Source organism: Leucoraja erinacea, unplaced genomic scaffold (assembly GCF_028641065.1).
Source record: "Leucoraja erinacea ecotype New England unplaced genomic scaffold, Leri_hhj_1 Leri_294S, whole genome shotgun sequence".
In the NCBI taxonomy this organism is placed as follows: Eukaryota; Metazoa; Chordata; class Chondrichthyes; order Rajiformes; family Rajidae; genus Leucoraja; species Leucoraja erinaceus.
Genome location: NW_026576195.1, coordinates 71724 through 90763, shown reverse-complemented (window position 1 = coordinate 90763; position 19040 = coordinate 71724). Strand labels below are relative to the sequence as shown.

General features: G+C 47.3%; 1 protein-coding gene across 2 annotated transcripts in view; it reads left to right on the top strand.

The window, feature by feature from the left end:
- Positions 1-19040, top strand: part of syngap1a (synaptic Ras GTPase activating protein 1a) — a 115064-nt gene that overhangs the window by 50844 nt on the left and 45180 nt on the right. For both annotated transcript variants that reach the window (XM_055630259.1, XM_055630260.1), the window contains exons 7-9: positions 1280-1481; positions 3489-3667; positions 14850-15708. In XM_055630259.1, the coding sequence (XP_055486234.1) occupies positions 1280-1481; positions 3489-3667; positions 14850-15708 (1240 nt within the window). The remainder of the gene's footprint in view (positions 1-1279; positions 1482-3488; positions 3668-14849; positions 15709-19040) is intronic.

Here is a 19040-nt window from a genome sequence, read left to right as displayed (position 1 = left end):
TTGTTTGAATCTTCCCTATTCTCAAAGGGAAAAGCTTGTCCACATCAACTATCCCTCTCATCATTTTAAAGACCTCTATCAAGTCCCCCCTTAACCTTCTGCGCTCCAGAGAATAAAGACCTAACTTATTCAACCTATCTCTGTAACTTAGTTGTTGAAACCCAGGCAACATTCTAGTAAATCTCCTCTGTACTCTCTCTATTTTGTTGACATCCTTCCTATAATTGGGCGACATTTATATACGTACATAAGTACCATGAGCAGAATTAGGCCATTTGGCCCTTCAAGTCTACTCCGCTATTCAATCACGGCTGATCTATCTCCCTCCTAACCCAATTCTCCTGCCTTCACCCCATAACCCCTGACACCGTCATGCTTTGATGATGTGATTATAAATGGTTTGATTATTTTGTGATGTGAAAGCAATGAAGGTTTGAGCTAGGTTACACAAAAAAGCTGGAGAAACTCAGCGGGTGCAGCAGCATCTATGGAGCGAAGGAAATAGGCAACGTTTCGGGCCGAAACCCTTCTTCAGACTGATCGGGGGCGGGGGTGGGTGGGGACAAGAAAGGAAAAAGGAGGAGGAGCCCGAAGGCTGGGGGATGGGAGGAGACAGCAGGGGGACTGAGGAAGGGGAGGAGACAGCAAGGACTAACAAAATTGGGAGAATTCGATGTTCATGCCCCCAGGATGCAGACTCCCCAAGCGGAATATGAGGTGCTGTTCCTCCAATTTCCGGTGCTGCTCGCTGTGGCCATGGAGGAGACCCAGGACAGAGAGGTCGGAGACGGAGTGGGAGGGGGAGTTGAAGTGCTGAGCCACCGGGAGGTCAGCTTGGTTATTGCGGACCGAGCGGAGGTGTTCGGCGAAACGATCGCCCAACCTCCGCTTGGTCTCACCGATATAGATCTGCTGACATCTAGAGCAGCGGACGCAATAGATGAGGTTGGAAGAGATGCAGGTGAACCTCTGTCGCACCTGGAACGACTGCTTGGGTCCTTGAACGGAGTCGAGGGGGGAGGTAAAGGGACAAGTGTTGCATCTCTTGCGGTTGCAAGGGAAAGTGCCCGGGGAGGGGGTGGTACGAGAGGGAAGGGAAGAAAGGTTTGAGCTAGCCTCTGCAGAATGATTTTATCTGACGTGAATATTGTGGTTCTCCCTCCCTGGTTTATTCAACAGGTAGCTCGCTGATGTTGGTGAGTTTTCGTGCGTGGGAGACACAGGTGGCGAGTGAAGTGAAGCAACATGCCGTTATTGTACCGCATTTATCTCTCCTCAGGTTTGGGAGCAAGGAGGACTATATGTCGTTCATGAACGAGTTTCTGGAGCTGGAGTGGGGCAGCATGCAGCAGTTCTTGATGGAGATCTCCAACCCCGACACCGTGACCAATGCCGCCAGCTTTGAGGGCTACATCGACCTGGGCAGAGAGCTCTCCACCCTCCACTCCCTTCTCTGGGAGGTCCTGCCTCAACTCAGCAAGGTGAGGCCCCCAAACCATATAACAATTACAGCACGGAAACAGGCCATCTCGGCCCTTCTAGTCCGTGCCGAACACATAAATCTTTTTTTTTTTTTTTTTTTTTTTTTTGAAAATATTTTTTATTGGAGATAGGTACATAACCTATTACATCACTACAGTCTTACATTTTTAAATTGATAATATTGTCAGTTATTATTACATTGTCTCCAATACTTTTTGCCTTTTTCTTTCTTTTTTTTAAAAACTAGATAGAACTAAAGAGCTAGATGAAGTAAAGAAAGAAAAGAAAGAGAAGAAAAACAAAAACAAAAAAACAAAAAAAAAGGGGGAAAGAGATAGTTAAAGAAGAATGGAAAAATTTATTAAAATAAAAAACTTCGTTCGAGATATGTTCGTACATTTCAGAGTATAGCATTTCATCCAATCTTTAGCCCGAGTGCTAGTCAGGTTCCTGTGCTGAACTATTCTGACCCTTTAAGTAATCAATAAAAGGAGACCATATTCCAACGAATAATTCCTGTTAACCATATAACCATATAACAATTACAGCACGGAAACAGGCCATCTTCTAGTCCGTGCTGAACACATAATCTCCCCTAGTCCCATCTACCTGCGCTCAGACCATAACCCTCCATTCCCTTCCCATCCATATAACTATCCAATTTATTTTTAAATGATAAAAGCGAACCTGCCTCCACCACCTTCACTGGAAGCTCATTCCACACAGCTACCACTCTCTGCGTAAAGAAGTTCCCCCTCATGTTACCCCTAAACTTCAGTCCCTTAATTCTCATGTCATGTCCCCTTGTTTGAATCTTCCCTACTCTCAGTGGGAAAAGCTTTCCACGTCAACTCTGTCTATCCATCTCATCATTTTAAAAACCTCTATCAAGTCCCCCCTTAACCTTCTGCGCTCCAAAGAATAAAGCCCTAACTTATTCAACCTTTCTCTGTAACTTAGTTGCTGAAACCCAGGCAACATTCTAGTAAATCTCCTCTGTACTCTCTCTATTTTGTTGACATCCTTCCTATAATTAGGCGACCAAAATTGTACACCATACTCCAGAATTGGCCTCACCAATGCCTTGTACAATTTTAACATTACATCCCAGCTTCTATACTCAATGCTCTGTTTTATAAAGGCCAGCACACCAAAAGCTTTCTTTACCACCCTATCTACATGAGATTCCACTTTCAGGGAACTGTGCACAGTTATTCCCAGATCCCTCTGTTCACCTACATTCTACAATTCCCTACCATTTACCATGTATTCCTCACCCATTGCTCGTCAGGGCATCTGCAGCCTGCAGGAAGGAACGGCAGACGCTGGTTTAAATGATTTAATGGTTAATCTAGTATAATATTAAAACTGTGTGTGTGTTTCCATCTGACTTGTGGGTGCCAGCCTTTGATTCGTTGCTACGCCAACACCAGAAGCAGAAACGCCGAGATATTTTCCATTTCGGTAGAGATTTCACTTTTCATTCCAAGTATCCACTCCTGATTAAATTTCGTCGTGTTTATTTACACATTTTTAATAAAATCCTTCTCCCCCACTCACTCATTTTGTCGCCTCCTGCTGGCCAGCGACCATAACGGCTGCTAGCGTCCGCCTCGCGCCTCAAAGACGGCATTTAAAAACAGCCCCACTGCTGAGTGCCGGAACTTTATGTTCGGGAACGGCTTGAGTTGGATGACCACGTCTTCCGTGGGGGCTACGGGTAGGGAACGGCTGCGTTGGGGGAGCAGACCCAACGGGTCTGCACTTGGTCTAGTACTACATTAAATGGTTTAAATGATTTGATCTGGTATTTTGTTGGTTCACATGCTTGATCAATGGTGTTTTATCATTAATGTTTTATTATGATTAATGTTTAGTGTTTTCTGAGTCGCTCGTAACTGTCACTGTGTGTCATGTTGTTACTTGTGGGCGGAGCACCAAGGCAAATTCCTTGTATGTGAATACTTGGCCAATAAACGCACTGACTTGCGTCCTTTGCCTTGCAGGAAGCGGTGATGAAGTTGGGACCTCTGCCTCGCCTGCTCAACGACATCAGTGGAGCCCTGAGGAACCCATCACACGTACAGAGGCAGTCAAGTCATATAGTGGAACGTTACATGGGCCCCAGCATCAACCGAGCTGTTTCCTCCGACCTTCAGAAGTACACAGTTAAAGATCTGAACAGGTGAGGTGCCTTCAATACCATACGATCAAACTAAATGGTGGCCGATTGGAAAAGGGGGAGATGCTGCGAGACCTGGGTGTCATGGTACACTAGTCATTGAAGGTAGGCATGCAGGTGCAGCAGGCAGTAAAGAAAGCGCCTGGTATGTTAGCTTTCATTGCAAAAGGATTTGAGTATAGGAGCAGGGAGGTTCTACTGCAGTTGTACAGGGTCTTGGTGAGACCACACCTGGAGTATTGCGTACAGTTTTGGTCTCCAAATCTGAGGAAGGACATTATTGCCATAGAGGGAGTGCAGAGACGGTTCACCAGACTGATTCCTGGGATGTCAGGACTGTCTTATGAAGAAAGACTGGATAGACTTGGTTTATACTCTCTAGAATTTAGAAGATTGAGAGGGGATCTTATAGAAACTTACAAAATTCTTAAGGGGTTGGACAGGCTAGATGCAGGAAGATTGTTCCCGATGTTGGGGAAGTCCAGGACAAGGGGTCACAGCTTAAGGATAAAGGGGAAATCCTTTAAAACCGAGATGAGAAGAACTTTTTTTCACGCAGAGAGTGGTGAATCTCTGGAACTCTCTGCCACAGAGGGTAGTTGAGGCCAGTTCATTGGCTATATTAAGAGAGAGTTAGATGTGGCCCGTGTGGCTAAGGGGATCAGAGGGTATGGAGAGAAGGCAGGTACGGGATACTGAGTTGGATGATCAGCCATGATCATATTGAATGGCGGTGCAGGCTCGAAGGGCCGAATGGCCTACTCCTGCACCTAATTTCTATGTTTCTATGTTTATTTATCCCAGGAGGGAAATTGATCTGCCAACAGTCATAAAACGCAAGGTACATTACATTAAAGGAACATTGAAATTAAATTGTTGTAAAATTAGTCATATGAGGAAAGATTGAAAAGACTAGGCTTGTATTCACTGGAGTTTAGAAGGATGAGGGGATATATTATAGAAACGTACAAAATTATAAAAGGACTGGACAAGCAAGATGCAGGAAAAATGTTCCCAATGTTGGGCGAGTCCAGAACAAGGGGCCACACACAGTTTAAGGATAAGGGGAAAATCTTTTAGGACCGAGATGAGAAAAACATTTTTTACATAGAGAGTGGTGAATCTGTGGAATTCTCTGCCACAGAAGGTAGTTGAGGCCACAGTTCATTGGCTATGTTTAAGAGGGAGTTAGATGTAGCCCTTGTGGCTAAATGGATCAGGGGGTATGGAGAGAAGGCAGGGATGGGATACTGAGTTGGATGATCAGCCATGATCACATTGAATGGCGGTACAGGCTAGAAGGGCCGAATGGCCTACTCCTGCACCTAATTTCTATGTTTCTATGTACATGAAATTGAAATTAAATTGAATTGAAATTGTTGTAAAATTAGTCATATGAGGAAAGATTGAAAAGGCTAGGCTTTTATTCACTGGAGTTTAGAAGGATGAGGGGGTATCTATAATTGTCTCACCGGGTTGACTACAGCCCTGTCTGGACTGACGGGATACCAGCGCTGGCCATATTTCCCGCAAGTCCAGGAAGTGCTGTAGGCTCACCTGGCGGGACAGGCAGAGTTGAGCTGGGTTTAGCGCTGCTTCTCTACGCTGCCTGGGGGCACTGCGCCCATCTAACTCCCGACCAATGATCCTATAGCGGAGGATCTTTGCTGCCGACCTCTCTGGCCACCTGTCGGGGGGGGGGGGGGGGGGGGGGGGGGGGGGGGGGGGGGTGGGGGGGGGGGGGGGGGGGGGGGTACTCGGGTGGGGAAGGGACAACGCCGGAGAGCCGGTCGGGATCGCTCCTGGCTCCGGATGTAGGCGCAGGTCTGTGCCACGTCTCCCTCCTCCAATCACCACGCTCTATCCTCAGTCCTACCCCCCCCCCCGACTCCTCCCTCCTCCAATCACCGCGCTCTATCCTCAGTCCCACCCCCCCTACTTCCCCCCTCCTCCAATCATCGCGCTGAATCATCATGGTCCCGCCCCCATTGCCTGCTGAGCGACGTCTCTCTTGACCAATCGGCGCCCTCGGGCATCAGTCCCACCCCCACTGTCGCGGGAAGCGGAGACTTCACCGGGTTTTAAAATCCGGATTACACAGAGAGTGGTGAATCTGTGGAACTCTCTGCCACAGAGGGTAGTCGAGGCCACAGTTCATTAGCTATATTTAAGAGGGAGTTAGATGTGGCCCTTGTGGCTAAGGGGATCAGAGGGTATGGAGAGAAGGCAGGTACGGGATACTGAGTTGGATGATCAGCCATGATCATATTGAATGGCGGTGCAGGCTAGAAGGGCCGAATGGCCTACTCCTGCACCTAATTTCTATGTTTCTATGTACGTTTCAAATCCAGTGTTAAAACACATTTGTACTCCCTGGCTTTTGACCATGCCTGAGGCTTTGCTTCTGTTTGTGGTGTTTTTGATGTTTCTTTATTCCACATGTCTTTTCTTACTATTTCTTTTGATTGTTATTTTTGGTGTGTATTAACTTTTTTGTCAATGATTAGTGATGTACAGCACTTTGTTGCAGCTATGTTTGTTTTTAAAGTGCTCTATAAATAAAATTATTATTATTATTATTATTATTATTATGAAATTGAAATTAAATTGAATTGAAATTGTTGTAAAATTAGTCATATGAGGAAAGATTGAAAAGACTAGGCTTTTATTCACTGGAGTTTAGAAGGATTAGGGGGGTATCTCATAGAAACGTATAAAATTATAAAAGGACTGGACAAGCTAGATGCAGGAAACATGTTCCCAATGTTGGGCGAGTCCAGAACCAGGGGCCACACAGTCTTAGAATAAAGGGGAGGCCATTTAAAACTGAGGTGAGAAAAAACTTTTTTTCACCCAGAGAGTTGTGAATTTATGAAATTCCCTGCCACGGAGGGCAGTGGAGGCCACGTCATTGATTACAAAAAACTTGGAGTGGAGGGGGGGGGGGGGGGGGGGGGGGGGGTGTCCCCCACCTCTCAAGGAAGCAGTAAAGAAAGCAAATGGTATGTTAGCTTTCATTGCAAAAGGATTTGAGTATAGGAGCAGGGAGGTTCTACTGCAGTTGTACAGGGTCTTGGTGAGACCACACCTGGAGTATTGCGTACAGTTTTGGTCTCCAAATCTGAGGAAGGACATTATTGCCATAGAGGGAGTGCAGAGACGGTTCACCAGACTGATTCCTGGGATGTCAGGACTGTCTTATGAAGAAAGACTGGATAGACTTGGTTTATACTCTCTAGAATTTAGGAGATTGAGAGGGGATCTTATAGAAAGTCACAAAATTCTTAAGGGGTTGGACAGGCTAGATGCAGGAAGATTCTTCCCGATGTTAGGGAAGTCCAGGACAAGGGGTCACAGCTTAAGGATAAGGGGGAAATCTTTTAAAACCGAGATGAGAAGAACATTTTTCACACAGGGAGTGGTGAATCTCTGGAACTCTCTGCCACAGAGGGTAGTTGAGGCCACACAGTTCATTGGCTATATTTAAGAGGAAGTTAGATGTGGCCCTTGTGGCTAAGGGGATCAGGGGGTATGGAGAGAAGGCAGGTACGGGATACTGAGTTGGATGATCAGCCATGATCATATTGAATGGCGGTGCAGGCTCGAAGGGCCGAATGGCCTACTCCTGCACCTAATTTCTATGTTTCTATGTTGCTATGAATGGGGGGGTAATGTCTCCTCTGGCCCTCCCCGGGTTTCCGCCCCTGATCCTGTTGGTGTCCGCAGCCTTTGCCCTGCTTTCCCAGCACACGGCAGTGAAGAGGATGGCTCTGGCCACCACCGTTTGGCAGAACATCTGCAGCATCTTAGTACAGATGTTGACAGGGCGGAGCATTCTCAAACAGTACTGGCGGCTGATTCCCGCACACGCCTTCCCTGGATATATTGTACACACTGCATCGTGTTTCTGCAGAACACTCCCAGGTCAGAGACAGCACGCATTAGATAGTGCCGGGGCAGCAACAGAAAAGGCTCTATCCCCTCTGAGCTTCCGCTTAGACCTTGGTACCTCAAGGAGCAGGTCAGCGGATCAAGTCAAGTCAAGTTTATTTGTCACATACACATACGAGATGTGCAGTGAAATGAAAGTGGCAATGCTCGCGGAACAACAAAACAACCAAACAAATTATAAACACAATCATAACACACATATTATTTTACATCATAAATAATAGAAGGAAAAACGTTCTGTAGAGTTAGTCCCTGGTGAGAAAGGCGTTTACAGTCCGAATTGCCTCTGGGAAGAAACTCCTTCTCAACCTCTCCGTTCTCACCACATGGCAACGGAGGCGTTTGCCTGACCGTAGCAGCTGGAACAGTCCGTTGCAGGGGTGGAAGGGGTCTCCCATGATTTTATTTGCTCTGGAGTTGCACCTCCTGTTGTATAGTTCCTGCAGGGGGGCGAGTGAAGTTCCCATAGTGCGTTCGGCCGAACGCACTACTCTCTGCAGAGCCTTCTTGTCCTTGGCAGAGCAATTCCCAAACCAGATGGTAATGTTCCCGGACAAGATGCTTTCCACCGCCGCTGCGTAGAAGCACTGGAGGATCCTCGGAGACACTCTGAATTTCCTCAATTGCCTGAGGTGGTAAAGGCGCTGCCTTGCCTTACACACCAGGGCTGAGGCGTGTGATGCCCATGTCATATCCTCAGAGATGTGGACTCCCAGATATTTAAAACAGTTCACCCTATCCACAGGATCCCCATTTATACTCAATGGAGTGTACGTCCTCGGATGATGTGCCCTCCTAAAGTCCATGATCAGCTCCTTCGTTTTTTTGATGTTCAAGAGGAGGCTGTTCTCCTGGCACCAGAGTGCTAGATCAGCTGCTCCTGGAGGTACCACGGTCTAAGCGGAAGCTCAGAGGGGATAGAGCCTTTTCTGTTGCTGCCCCGGCACTCTGGAACACCTTGCCGCTGCAGATCAGACAGGACCCCTTCACTGTCCATCTTGAAATCCACCCTAAAAACTCACTTTTATCCACTGGCTTTCGACACTGGCTGAGACTTTGTTCCTGTTTTAGTGCTTTTAATGTCTTTTAATTTTTACTGTTTTTATAGTCCTGTCGTCTTAATGGTTTTAGTAGTTTGTAATAACTTTTTGTTGACTTCCCATGTACAGCACTTTGTGGTAACTGATGTTGTCTAAAAGCGCTTTAGAAATAAAGTTATTATTATAGATAAAATGAATGATACTTTAGAAACATAGACAATAGGTGCATGAGGAGGCCATTCAGCCCTTCGATCCAACACAGCCATTCAATATGATCACGGCTGATCATCCACAATCAGTATCCCGTTAGCATGCTCCGTCTCCATTTACATGAGGATAATAAACCATGCAACCGATACGGTGCAGTTCTAAAAGGAACTGCAGATGCTGGTTTGACACTGAAGATGGACACAAAATGCTGGAGTAACTCAGCGGGTCAGAGCAGCATCTCTGGAGGACATGGATAGGTGACGTTTTGGGTGTGGACCCTTCTCCAGACTTCTCCAGTCTGAGGAAGAGTTCCAACCCGAAACGTCACCCATCCTTTTTCTTAAAGGATTGGTTGGACAGGCTCGATGCAGGAAAAATGTTCCCGATGTTGGGGGAGTCCAGAACCAGGAGTCACACAGTTTAAGAATAGAAAACATAGAAATTAGGTGCAGGAGTAGGCCATTCGGCCCTTCGATATGATCATGGTGATCATCCAACTCAGTATCCCGTACCTGCCTTCTCTCCATACCCCCTGATCCCCTTAGCCACAAGGGCCACATCTAACTCCCTCTTAAATATAGCCAATGAACTGGCCTCAACTACCCTCTGTGGCAGAGAGTTCCAGAGATTCACCACTCTCTGTGTGAAAAAAGTTCTTCTCATCTCGGTTTTAAAGGATTTCCCCCTTATCCTTAAGCTGTGACCCCTTGTCCTGGACTTCCCCAACATCGGGAACAATCTTCCTGCATCTAGCCTGTCCAACCCCTTAAGAATTTTGTAAGTTTCTATAAGATCCCCTCTCAATCTTCTAAATTCTAGAGAGTATAAACCAAGTCTATCCAGTCTTTCTTGATAAGACAGTCCTGACATCCCAGGAATCAGTCTGGTGAACCGTCTCTGCACTCCCTCTATGGCAATAATGTCCTTCCTCAGATTTGGAGACCAAAACTGTACGCAATACTCCAGGTGTGGTCTCACCAAGACCCTGTACAACTGCAGTAGAACCTCCCTGCTCCTATACTCAAATCCTTTTGCAATGAAAGCTAACATACCATTCGCTTTCTTTACTGCCTGCTGCACCTGCATGCCTACCTTCAATGACTGGTGTACCATGACACCCAGGTCTCGCTGCATCTCCCCCTTTCCCAATCGGCCACCATTTAGATAATAGTCTGCTTTCCCGTTTTTTGCCACCAAAATGGATAACCTCACATTTATCCACATTATACTGCATCTGCCAAACATTTGCCCACTCACCCAGCCTATCCAAGTCACCTTGCAGTCTCCTAGCATCCTCCTCACAGCTAACACTGCCCCCCAGCTTAGTGTCATCCGCAAACTTGTATCCCGTTAGCATGCTCCGTACGGGAGGATAATAAACCATGCAACCGATACGGTGCAGTTCTAAAAGGAACTGCAGATGCTGGTTTGACACTGAAGATGGACACAAAATGCTGGAGTAACTCAGCGGGTCAGAGCAGCATCTCTGGAGGACATGGATAGGTGACGTTTTGGGTGTGAGCCCTTCTCCAGACTTCTCCAGTCTGAAGAAGAGTTCCAACCCGAAACGTCATCCATCCTTTTTCTTAAAAGATTGGTTGGACAGGCTCGATGCAGGAAAAATGTTCCCAATGTTATAACCATATAACAATTACATCACGGAAACAGGCCATCTCGGCCCTACAAGTCCATGCCGAACAATTTTTTTTTCCCCTTAGTCCCACCTGCCTGCACTCATACCATAACCCTCCATTCCCTTCTCATCCATATGCCTATCCAATTTATTTTTAAATGATACCAATGAACCTGCCTCCACCACTTCCACTGGGAGCTCATTCCACACCGCTACCACTCTCTGAGTAAAGAAGTTCCCCCTCATATTACCCCTAAACTTCTGTCCCTTAATTCTGAAATCATGTCCTCTTGTTTGAATCTTCCCTATTCTCAAAGGGAAAAGCTTGTCCACATCAACTCTGTCTATCCCTCTCATCATTTTAAAGACCTCTATCAAGTCCCCCCTTAACCTTCTGCGCTCCAGAGAATAAAGACCTAACTTATTCAACCTATCTCTGTAACTTAGTTGTTGAAACCCAGGCAACATTCTAGTAAATCTCCTCTGTACTCTCTCTATTTTGTTGACATCCTTCCTATAATTGGGTGACCAAAATTGTACACCATACTCCAGATTTGGTCTAGATGTTGGGGGAAGCCCAGAACCAGGAGTCACACAGTTTAAGAATAAGGGGAAGGCCATTTACAACTGATGATGAGGAAAGAAATCCTCACCCAGAAGGCAGTGGAGGCCAATTCACTGGATGTTTTCAAGAGAGAGTTACCCAGTACCGCCATTCAATATGATCACGGCTGATCATCCAAAATCAGTTCCCCGTTCCTGCTTTCTCCCCATATCCCTTGATTCCGTTAGCCCTACTAAGAGCTAAATCTAATTCTCTCTTGAAAACATGAAGGGTAATGCCTTCTGTGGCTATCTACACACATACAACAAGACACAGTGCAATAGAACTTTATTGAACTCGGGAGGGAAATTGGTCGGCCAGCAGTTATAGAACGCAACAAGACACAATACACATCATCCACTGCCCACCACTGCCTGGAACAACTGTGTTCCACAGTGAAACACATTCCATTACACTAAAATAGGCGCAGGAGTAGGCCATTCGGCCCCTCGAGCCAGCACCACCATTTAATATCATCATGGCTGATCTTCCCCAATCAGTTCCAGCTTTCTCCCCATATCCCTTGATTCTGCTAGCCCTAAGAGCTAAATCTAACTATATAAACCATATAACCATATAACAATTGCAGCACGTAAACAGGCCATCTCGACCCTTCTAGTCCGTGCCGAACACATAATCTCCCCTAGTCCCATATACCTGCGCTCAGACCATAACCCTCCATTCCCTTCCCATCCATATAACTATCCAATTTATTTTTAAATGATAAAAACGAACCTGCCTCCACCACCTTCACTGGAAGCTCATTCCACACAGCTACCACTCTCTGAGTAAAGAAGTTCCCCCTCATGTTACCCCTAAACTTCAGTCCCTTAATTCTCATGTCATGTCCCCTTGTTTGAATCTTCCCTACTCTCAGTGGGAAAAGCTTTTCCACGTCAACTCTGTCTATCCCTCTCATCATTTTAAAAACCTCTATCAAGTCCCCCCTTAGCCTTCTGCGCTCCAAAGAATAAAGCCCTAACTTGTTCAACCTTTCTCTGTAACTTAGTTGCTGAAACCCAGGCAACATTCTAGTAAATCTCCTCTGTACTCTCTCTATTTTTTTGACATCCTTCCTATAATTAGGCGACCAAAATTGTACACCATACTCCAGAATTGGCCTCACCAATGCCTTGTACAATTTTAACATTACATCCCAACTTCTATACTCTCTTGAATTAATCTCTTGCACTAATCCCTTGCACTAAATGTTATTCCCTTATCATGTATCTGTACACTGTGGACGTCTCGATTGTAATCATGTATTGTCTTTCCGCTGACTAGTTAGCACGCAACAAAAGCTTTTCACTGTACCTCGATACGCTGGACCATGTGTAGGAAGGAACTGCAGGTCTGAAGAAGGGTTTCGGCCCGAAACGTTGCCTATTTCCTTCGCTCCATAGATGCTGCTGCACCCGCCCAGATTCTCCAGTACTTTTGTGTACTTTTTCCAGCATCTGCAGTGCCTTCTTAAACACAAACAACTGCAGATGCTGGTTTAAATCGAAGGTAGACACAAAATGCTGGAGTAACTCAGCGGGACAGGCAGCATCTCTGGAGAGAAGGAATGGCTTATGTTTCGGGTCGAGACTTTTCTTCCGACTGGTGTCAGGGGAGTGGGCGGGACAGACATAGAATGTAGTCGGAGACAGTTTGCCCATATAACCATATAACAATTACAGCACGGAAACAGGCCATCTCGGCCCTACAAGTCCGTGCCGAACAAATTTTTTCCCCTTAGTCCCACCTGCCTGCACTCATACCATAACCCTCCATTCCCTTCCCATCCATATGCCTATCCAATTTATTTTTAAATGATACCAATGAACCTGCCTCCACCACTTCCACTGGAAGCTCATTCCACACCGCTACCACTCTCTGAGTAAAGAAGTTCCCCCTCATATTACCCCTAAACTTCTGTCCCTTCATTCTGAAGTCATGTCCTCTTGTTTGAATCTTCCCTATTCTCAAAGGGAAAAGCTTGTCCACATCAACTCTGTCTATCCCTCTCATCATTTCAAAGACCTCTATCAGGTCCCCCCTTAACCTTCTGCGCTCCAGAGAATAAAGACCTAACTTATTCAACCTATCTCTGTAACTTAAGTTGTTGAAACCCAGGCAACATTCTAGTAAATGTCCTCTGTACTTTCTCTATTTTGTTGACATCCTTCTTATAATTGGGTGACCAAAATTGTACACCATACTCCAGATTTGGTCTCACCAATGCCTTGTACAATTTTAACATTACATCCCAACTTCTATACTAGTGGGAGAACTGGGAAGGGGGAGGAGATGGAGAGAGAGGGAAAGTAAGGAGTTACTTGAAGTTTGAGAAGCAGGGAAAGAAAATAGCCCACAACATGGTGAAGTCACTCAGCAGGGCACAGCGGCATCTCCGGAGAGAAGGAATGGATTCTTCTTCAGACTCAGAGACAGGGGAAGGGTAAGCAGTGAAAACGGGAGATCACAGCGGACAAAGCTCAAGGAAAATGTAGAATATGTCACTGTTAGGTAGGGGAAGGTGACAACGAGGCAGAATTTAATCAGGAGGACAATCAGACTGGTGGGAGAAACATAGAAACATAGAAATTAGGTGCAGGAGTAGGCCATTCGGCCCTTCGAGCCTGCACCACCATTCAATATGATCATGGCTGATCATCCAACTCAGTATCCCGTACCTGCCTTCTCTCCATACCCCCTGATCCCCTTAGCCACAAGGGCCACATCTAACTCCCTCTTAAATATAGCCAATGAACTGTGTGGCCTCGACTACCCTCTGTGGCAGAGAGTTCCAGAGATTCACCACTCTCTGTGTGAAAAAAGTTCTTCTCATCTCGGTTTTAAAGGATTTCCCCCTTATCCTTAAGCTGTGACCCCTTGTCCTGGACTTCCCCAACATCGGGAACAATCTTCCTGCATCTAGCCTGTCCAACCCCTTAAGAATTTTGTAAGTTTCTACAAGATCCCCTCTCAATCTCCTAAATTCTAGAGAGTATAAACCAAGTCTATCCAGTCTTTCTTCATAAGACAGTCCTGACATCCCAGGAATCAGTCTGGTGAACCGTCTCTGCACTCTCTCTATGGCAATAATGTCCTTCCTCAGATTTGGAGACCAAAACTGTACGCAATACTCCAGGTGTGGTCTCACCAAGACCCTGTACAACTGCAGTAGAACCTCCCTGCTCCTATACTCAAATCCTTTTGCAATGAAAGCTAACATACCATTCGCTTTCTTTACTGCCTGCTGCACCTGCATGCCTACCTTCAATGACTGGTGTACCATGATATAGATGGTGATGTGGAGAAATATAGAACAAATGAAAGATATGCAAAAAAATTAATGATGAGAAAGGAAACAGGACATTGTTAACTGTGTGCTGGGTGAAAACCAGTTACTGACAATGAGACTCTACAAGACGACTTTGAAGCTGGTATGTAGACTTGGGTGAGGGGGAGGGGATGGAGAGAGAGTGAAATCAAGGGCTACTTGAAGTTGGAGAAGTCAATGTTCATACCGCTGGGGTGTAAGCTGCCCCAAGTGAAATATGAGGTGCTGTTCCTCCAATTAGCGCTGGGCCTCACTCTGACAGTGGAGGAGGCCCAGGACAGAGAGGTCAGTGTGGGAATGGGAGGGGGAGTTGAAGTGTTTGGCAACCGGGAGATCAGGTTGGTTTGGGCGGACTGAGCGGAGGTGTTCAGCCAAACGATGACGATGAAACTGACTTGTCTCTCTGCGTCCGTCCACAGCTCTATCGACATGACGAGGCTTCCGTCCCCGACCAAGGAGAAGGGGAAGGACGTGTTCTACGTGACACGGCCCCCCCTGGCGCGCTCCTCGCCAGCGTACTGCACCAGCAGCTCGGACATCACGGAGCCCGACCCCAAGATGATGACCACCAACAAGAGTATTTCCATGATGGACCTGCAAGACAGCAGGAGCATAAACAGCATCAGCAACCTACAGACCGTCGGGGACATGTTGAACAGCAGCCAGGCCTCTATCGGCACCACAGTAGGCCTCAGGCCTAGCCGGCTGTCCCAGGGCAGTGGTTCCAGCGTGTCTGGGGGCCTGAGGCTTGGGCAGATGGGGATCACCACGGACAGCTTGCACGGGCAGCTGAGGGTCCCCCTGTCCTTCCAGAACCCGCTCTTCAACATGACGTCGGACGGGCCGGCCAGCCTGCGTACGCCGGCCGACCCTGGGGCCGGCCTGCTGGGTTACCACGGCTACAGCAAGAGCGAGGACCTGTCGGCCAACAAGCAGATCTTCCACAGCCACAGCTACAGCGACGAGTTCGCCCGGCAGAACAGCGAGTTCAGCCGGCGGCAGCTGTCACTGACCGACAACCTCCAGCACATGTTGTCCACGCCGCCCACCAACATCGGGCCGCAGCGGCGCATTGACCAGCCGCCGCCGCCCCCGCCACCGCCCCTCGTCCGGGGCAAGACCCAGCAGCTGACGGTCAGCGCCGCCCAGCGACCACGGCCGCCCAGCGCCAACCTGCTCCAGTCGCCCGCTGAGCCGGCCCACCCCGCCAAGGTCCGGCAACAGTCCATCATGGCCAAGACCGATGCACCAGCCCCCAAATCTGCCATCAACAAACAGGTACGAGGCCGGGCCAGGCCTAGACAACTTTCGGCTTGTACTCGCTAGAATACATTTCGTTGTCTCTGTACTGTACACATAGAAACATAGAAATTAGGTGCAGGAGTAGAAGCCATTCGGCCCTTCGAGCCTGCACCGCCATTCAATATGATCATGGCTGATCATCCAACTCAGTATCCCGTACCTGCCTTCTCTCCATACCCTCTGATCCCCTTAGCCACAAGGGCCACATCTAACTCCCTCTTAAATATAGCCAATGAACTGTGGCCTCGACTACCCTCTGCGGCAGAGAGTTCCAGAGATTCACCACTCTCTGTGTGAAAAAAGTTCTTCTCATCTCGGTTTTAAAGGATTTCCCCCCTTATCCTTAAGCTGTGACCCCTTGTCCTGGACTTCCCCAACATCGGGAACAATCTTCCTGCATCTAGCCTGTCCAACCCCTTAAGAACTTTGTAAGTTTCTATAAGATCCCCTCTCAATCTCCTAAATTCTAGAGAGTATAAAGCAAGTCTATCCAGTCTTTCTTCATAAGACAGTCCTGACATCCCAGGAATTAGTCTGGTGAACCGTCTCTGCACTCCCTCTATGGCAATAATGTCCTCCCTCAGATTTGGAGACCAAAACTGTACGCAATACTCCAGGTGTGGTCTCACCAAGACCCTGTACACTGACAATGACAATTAAAATTGAATCTGAATCTGAATCTGAATAGGAGCAGGGAGGTTCTACTGCAGTTGTACACGGCATTGGGGGTTCAGTATTGATGTGGGTAGAGAACTGGCTGGCAAACAGGAAGCAAAGAGTGGGAGTAAATGGGTCCTTTTCACAATGGCAGGCAGTGACTAGTGGGGCACCGCAAGGCTCAGTGCTGGGACCCCAGCTATTTACAATATATATTAATGATCTGGATGAGGGAATTGAAGGCAATATCTCCAAGTTTGCGGATGACACTAAGCTGGGGGGCCGTGTTAGGTGTGAGGAGGATGCTAGGAGACTGCAGGGTGACTTGGATAGGCTGGGTGAGTGGGCAAATGTTTGGCAGATGCAGTTTAATGTGGATAAATGTGAGGTTATCCATTTTGGTGGCAAAAACGGGAAAGCAGATTATTATCTAAATGGTGGCCGATTGGGAAAGGGGGAGATGCAGCGAGACCTGGGTGTCATGGTACACCAGTCATTGAAGGTAGGCATGAAGGTGCAGCAGGCAGTAAAGAAAGCGAATGGTATGTTAGCTTTCATTACAAAAGGATTTGAGTATAGGAGCAGGGAGGTTCTACTGCAGTTGTACAGGGTCTTGGTGAGACCACACCTGGAGTATTGCATACAGTTTTGTTCCCCTAATCTGAGGAAAGACATTCTTGCCATCGAGGGAGTGCAGAGACGGTTCACCAGACTGATTCCTGGGATGTCAGGACTGTTTTATGAAGAAAGACTGGATAGACTTGGTTTGTACTCGCTAGAATTTAGAAGATTGAGAGGGGATCTTATAGAAACGTACAAAATTCTTAAGGGGTTGGACAGGCTAGATGCAGGAAGATTGTTCCCGATGTTAGGGAAGTCCAGGACAAGGGGTCACAGCTTAAGGATAAAGGGGAAATCCTGTAGGACCGAGATGAGAAGAACTTTTTTCACACAGAGAGTGGTGAATCTCTGGAACTCTCTGCCACAGAAGGTAGTTGAGGCCACAGTTCATTGGCTATATTTAAGAGGGAGTTAGATGTGGCTCTTGTGGCTAAGGGGATCAGGGGGTATAGAGAGAAGGCAGGTACGGGATACTGAGTTGGATGATCAGCCATGATCATATTGAATGGCGGAGCAGGCTCGAAGGGCCGAATGGCCTACTCCTGCACCTAATTTCTATGTTTCTATGGAAGGAACTGTTATCATAGAAAGCAGAGACTAATAGGCACAGAAGTAGGCTTCTTCCACTTGCGTATGCCGTGCACAGCCTAAAGTTGTACGACAACTTGTTCTATTTGACCTTACTTGATTGATTGATTGCATTCATCGAAACAGGACGGACCACGTGAAGTTTGCAATCTCCCACCCCACAGGAGCCCTTCGAGCCAGCAATATGATCACGGCTGATCATCCCCAATCAGTACCCCGTTCCTGCCTTCTCCCCATATCCCTTGATTCCGTTAGCCCCAAGAGCTGTATCTAACTCTCTCTGTGTCCCTATCCTAACCCTTCCAAAGTCCACAATCAGTTCCTTGGCACCATTTGGTCAATTGGTCGACCTCACTACCATACTCATGGCTGATCATCCACAATCTCAGATTCAGATTCAGATTCAGATTCAATTGTAATTGTCATTGTCAGTGTACAGTACAGAGACAACAAAATGCATTTAGCATCTCCCTGGAAGAGCGACATAGCAAACGATTTGAATCAATAATAATAAGTGTCCGGGGGGGGGGTGGTGATTGGCAGTCACCGAGGTACGTTGTTGAGTAGAGTGACAGCCGCCGGAAAGAAGCTGTTCCTCGACCTGCTGGTTCGGCAACGGAGAGACCTGTAGCGCCTCCCGGATGGTAGGAGGGTAAACAGTCCATGGTGGGGGTGAGAGCAGTCCTTGGCGATGCTGAGCGCCCTCCGCAGACAGCGCTTGCTTTGGACAGACTCAATGGAGGGGAGCGAGGAACCGGTGATGCGTTGGGCAATTTTCACCACCCTCTGCAATGCCTTCCGGTCGGAGACAGAGCAGTTGCCATACCATACTGTGATGCAGTTGGTAAGGATGCTCTCGATGGTGCAGCGGTAGAAGTTCACCAGGATCTGAGGAGACAGATGGACCTTCTTCAGTCTCCTCAGGAAGAAGAGACGCTGATGAGCCTTCTTGATCAGAGTAGAGGTATTGTGGGTCCAAGAGAGGTCATCGGAGATGTTGACTCCCAGGAACCTGAAGCTAGAAACACGTTCCACCTCCGTTCCAATCTGTTCCCCGTTCCTGCTTTCTCCCCATATCCCTTAATCCCATTAGCCCATAAGAGCTAAATCTAACTCCCTCTTCAAAACATCCAGTGAATTGGCCTCCACTGCCCTCTGTGGCAGAGAATTCCACAGATTCACAACTCTCTGGGTGAAAAAGTTTTTCCTCATCTCAGTCTTAAATGGCCGTCCCCTTATTCTTCAACTGTGTGTGGCCCCTGGTTCTGGACTTCCCCAACATTGGGAACATTTTTCCTACATCTAGCCTGTCCAATCCTTTAAGAATTTTATATGTTTCTATAAGATACCCTCTCATCCTTCCAAATTCCAGTGAATACAAGTCCACTGAACCGAGAGAGAGAGAGAGAGAGATCCGTTATAGAAACATAGAAACATAGAAA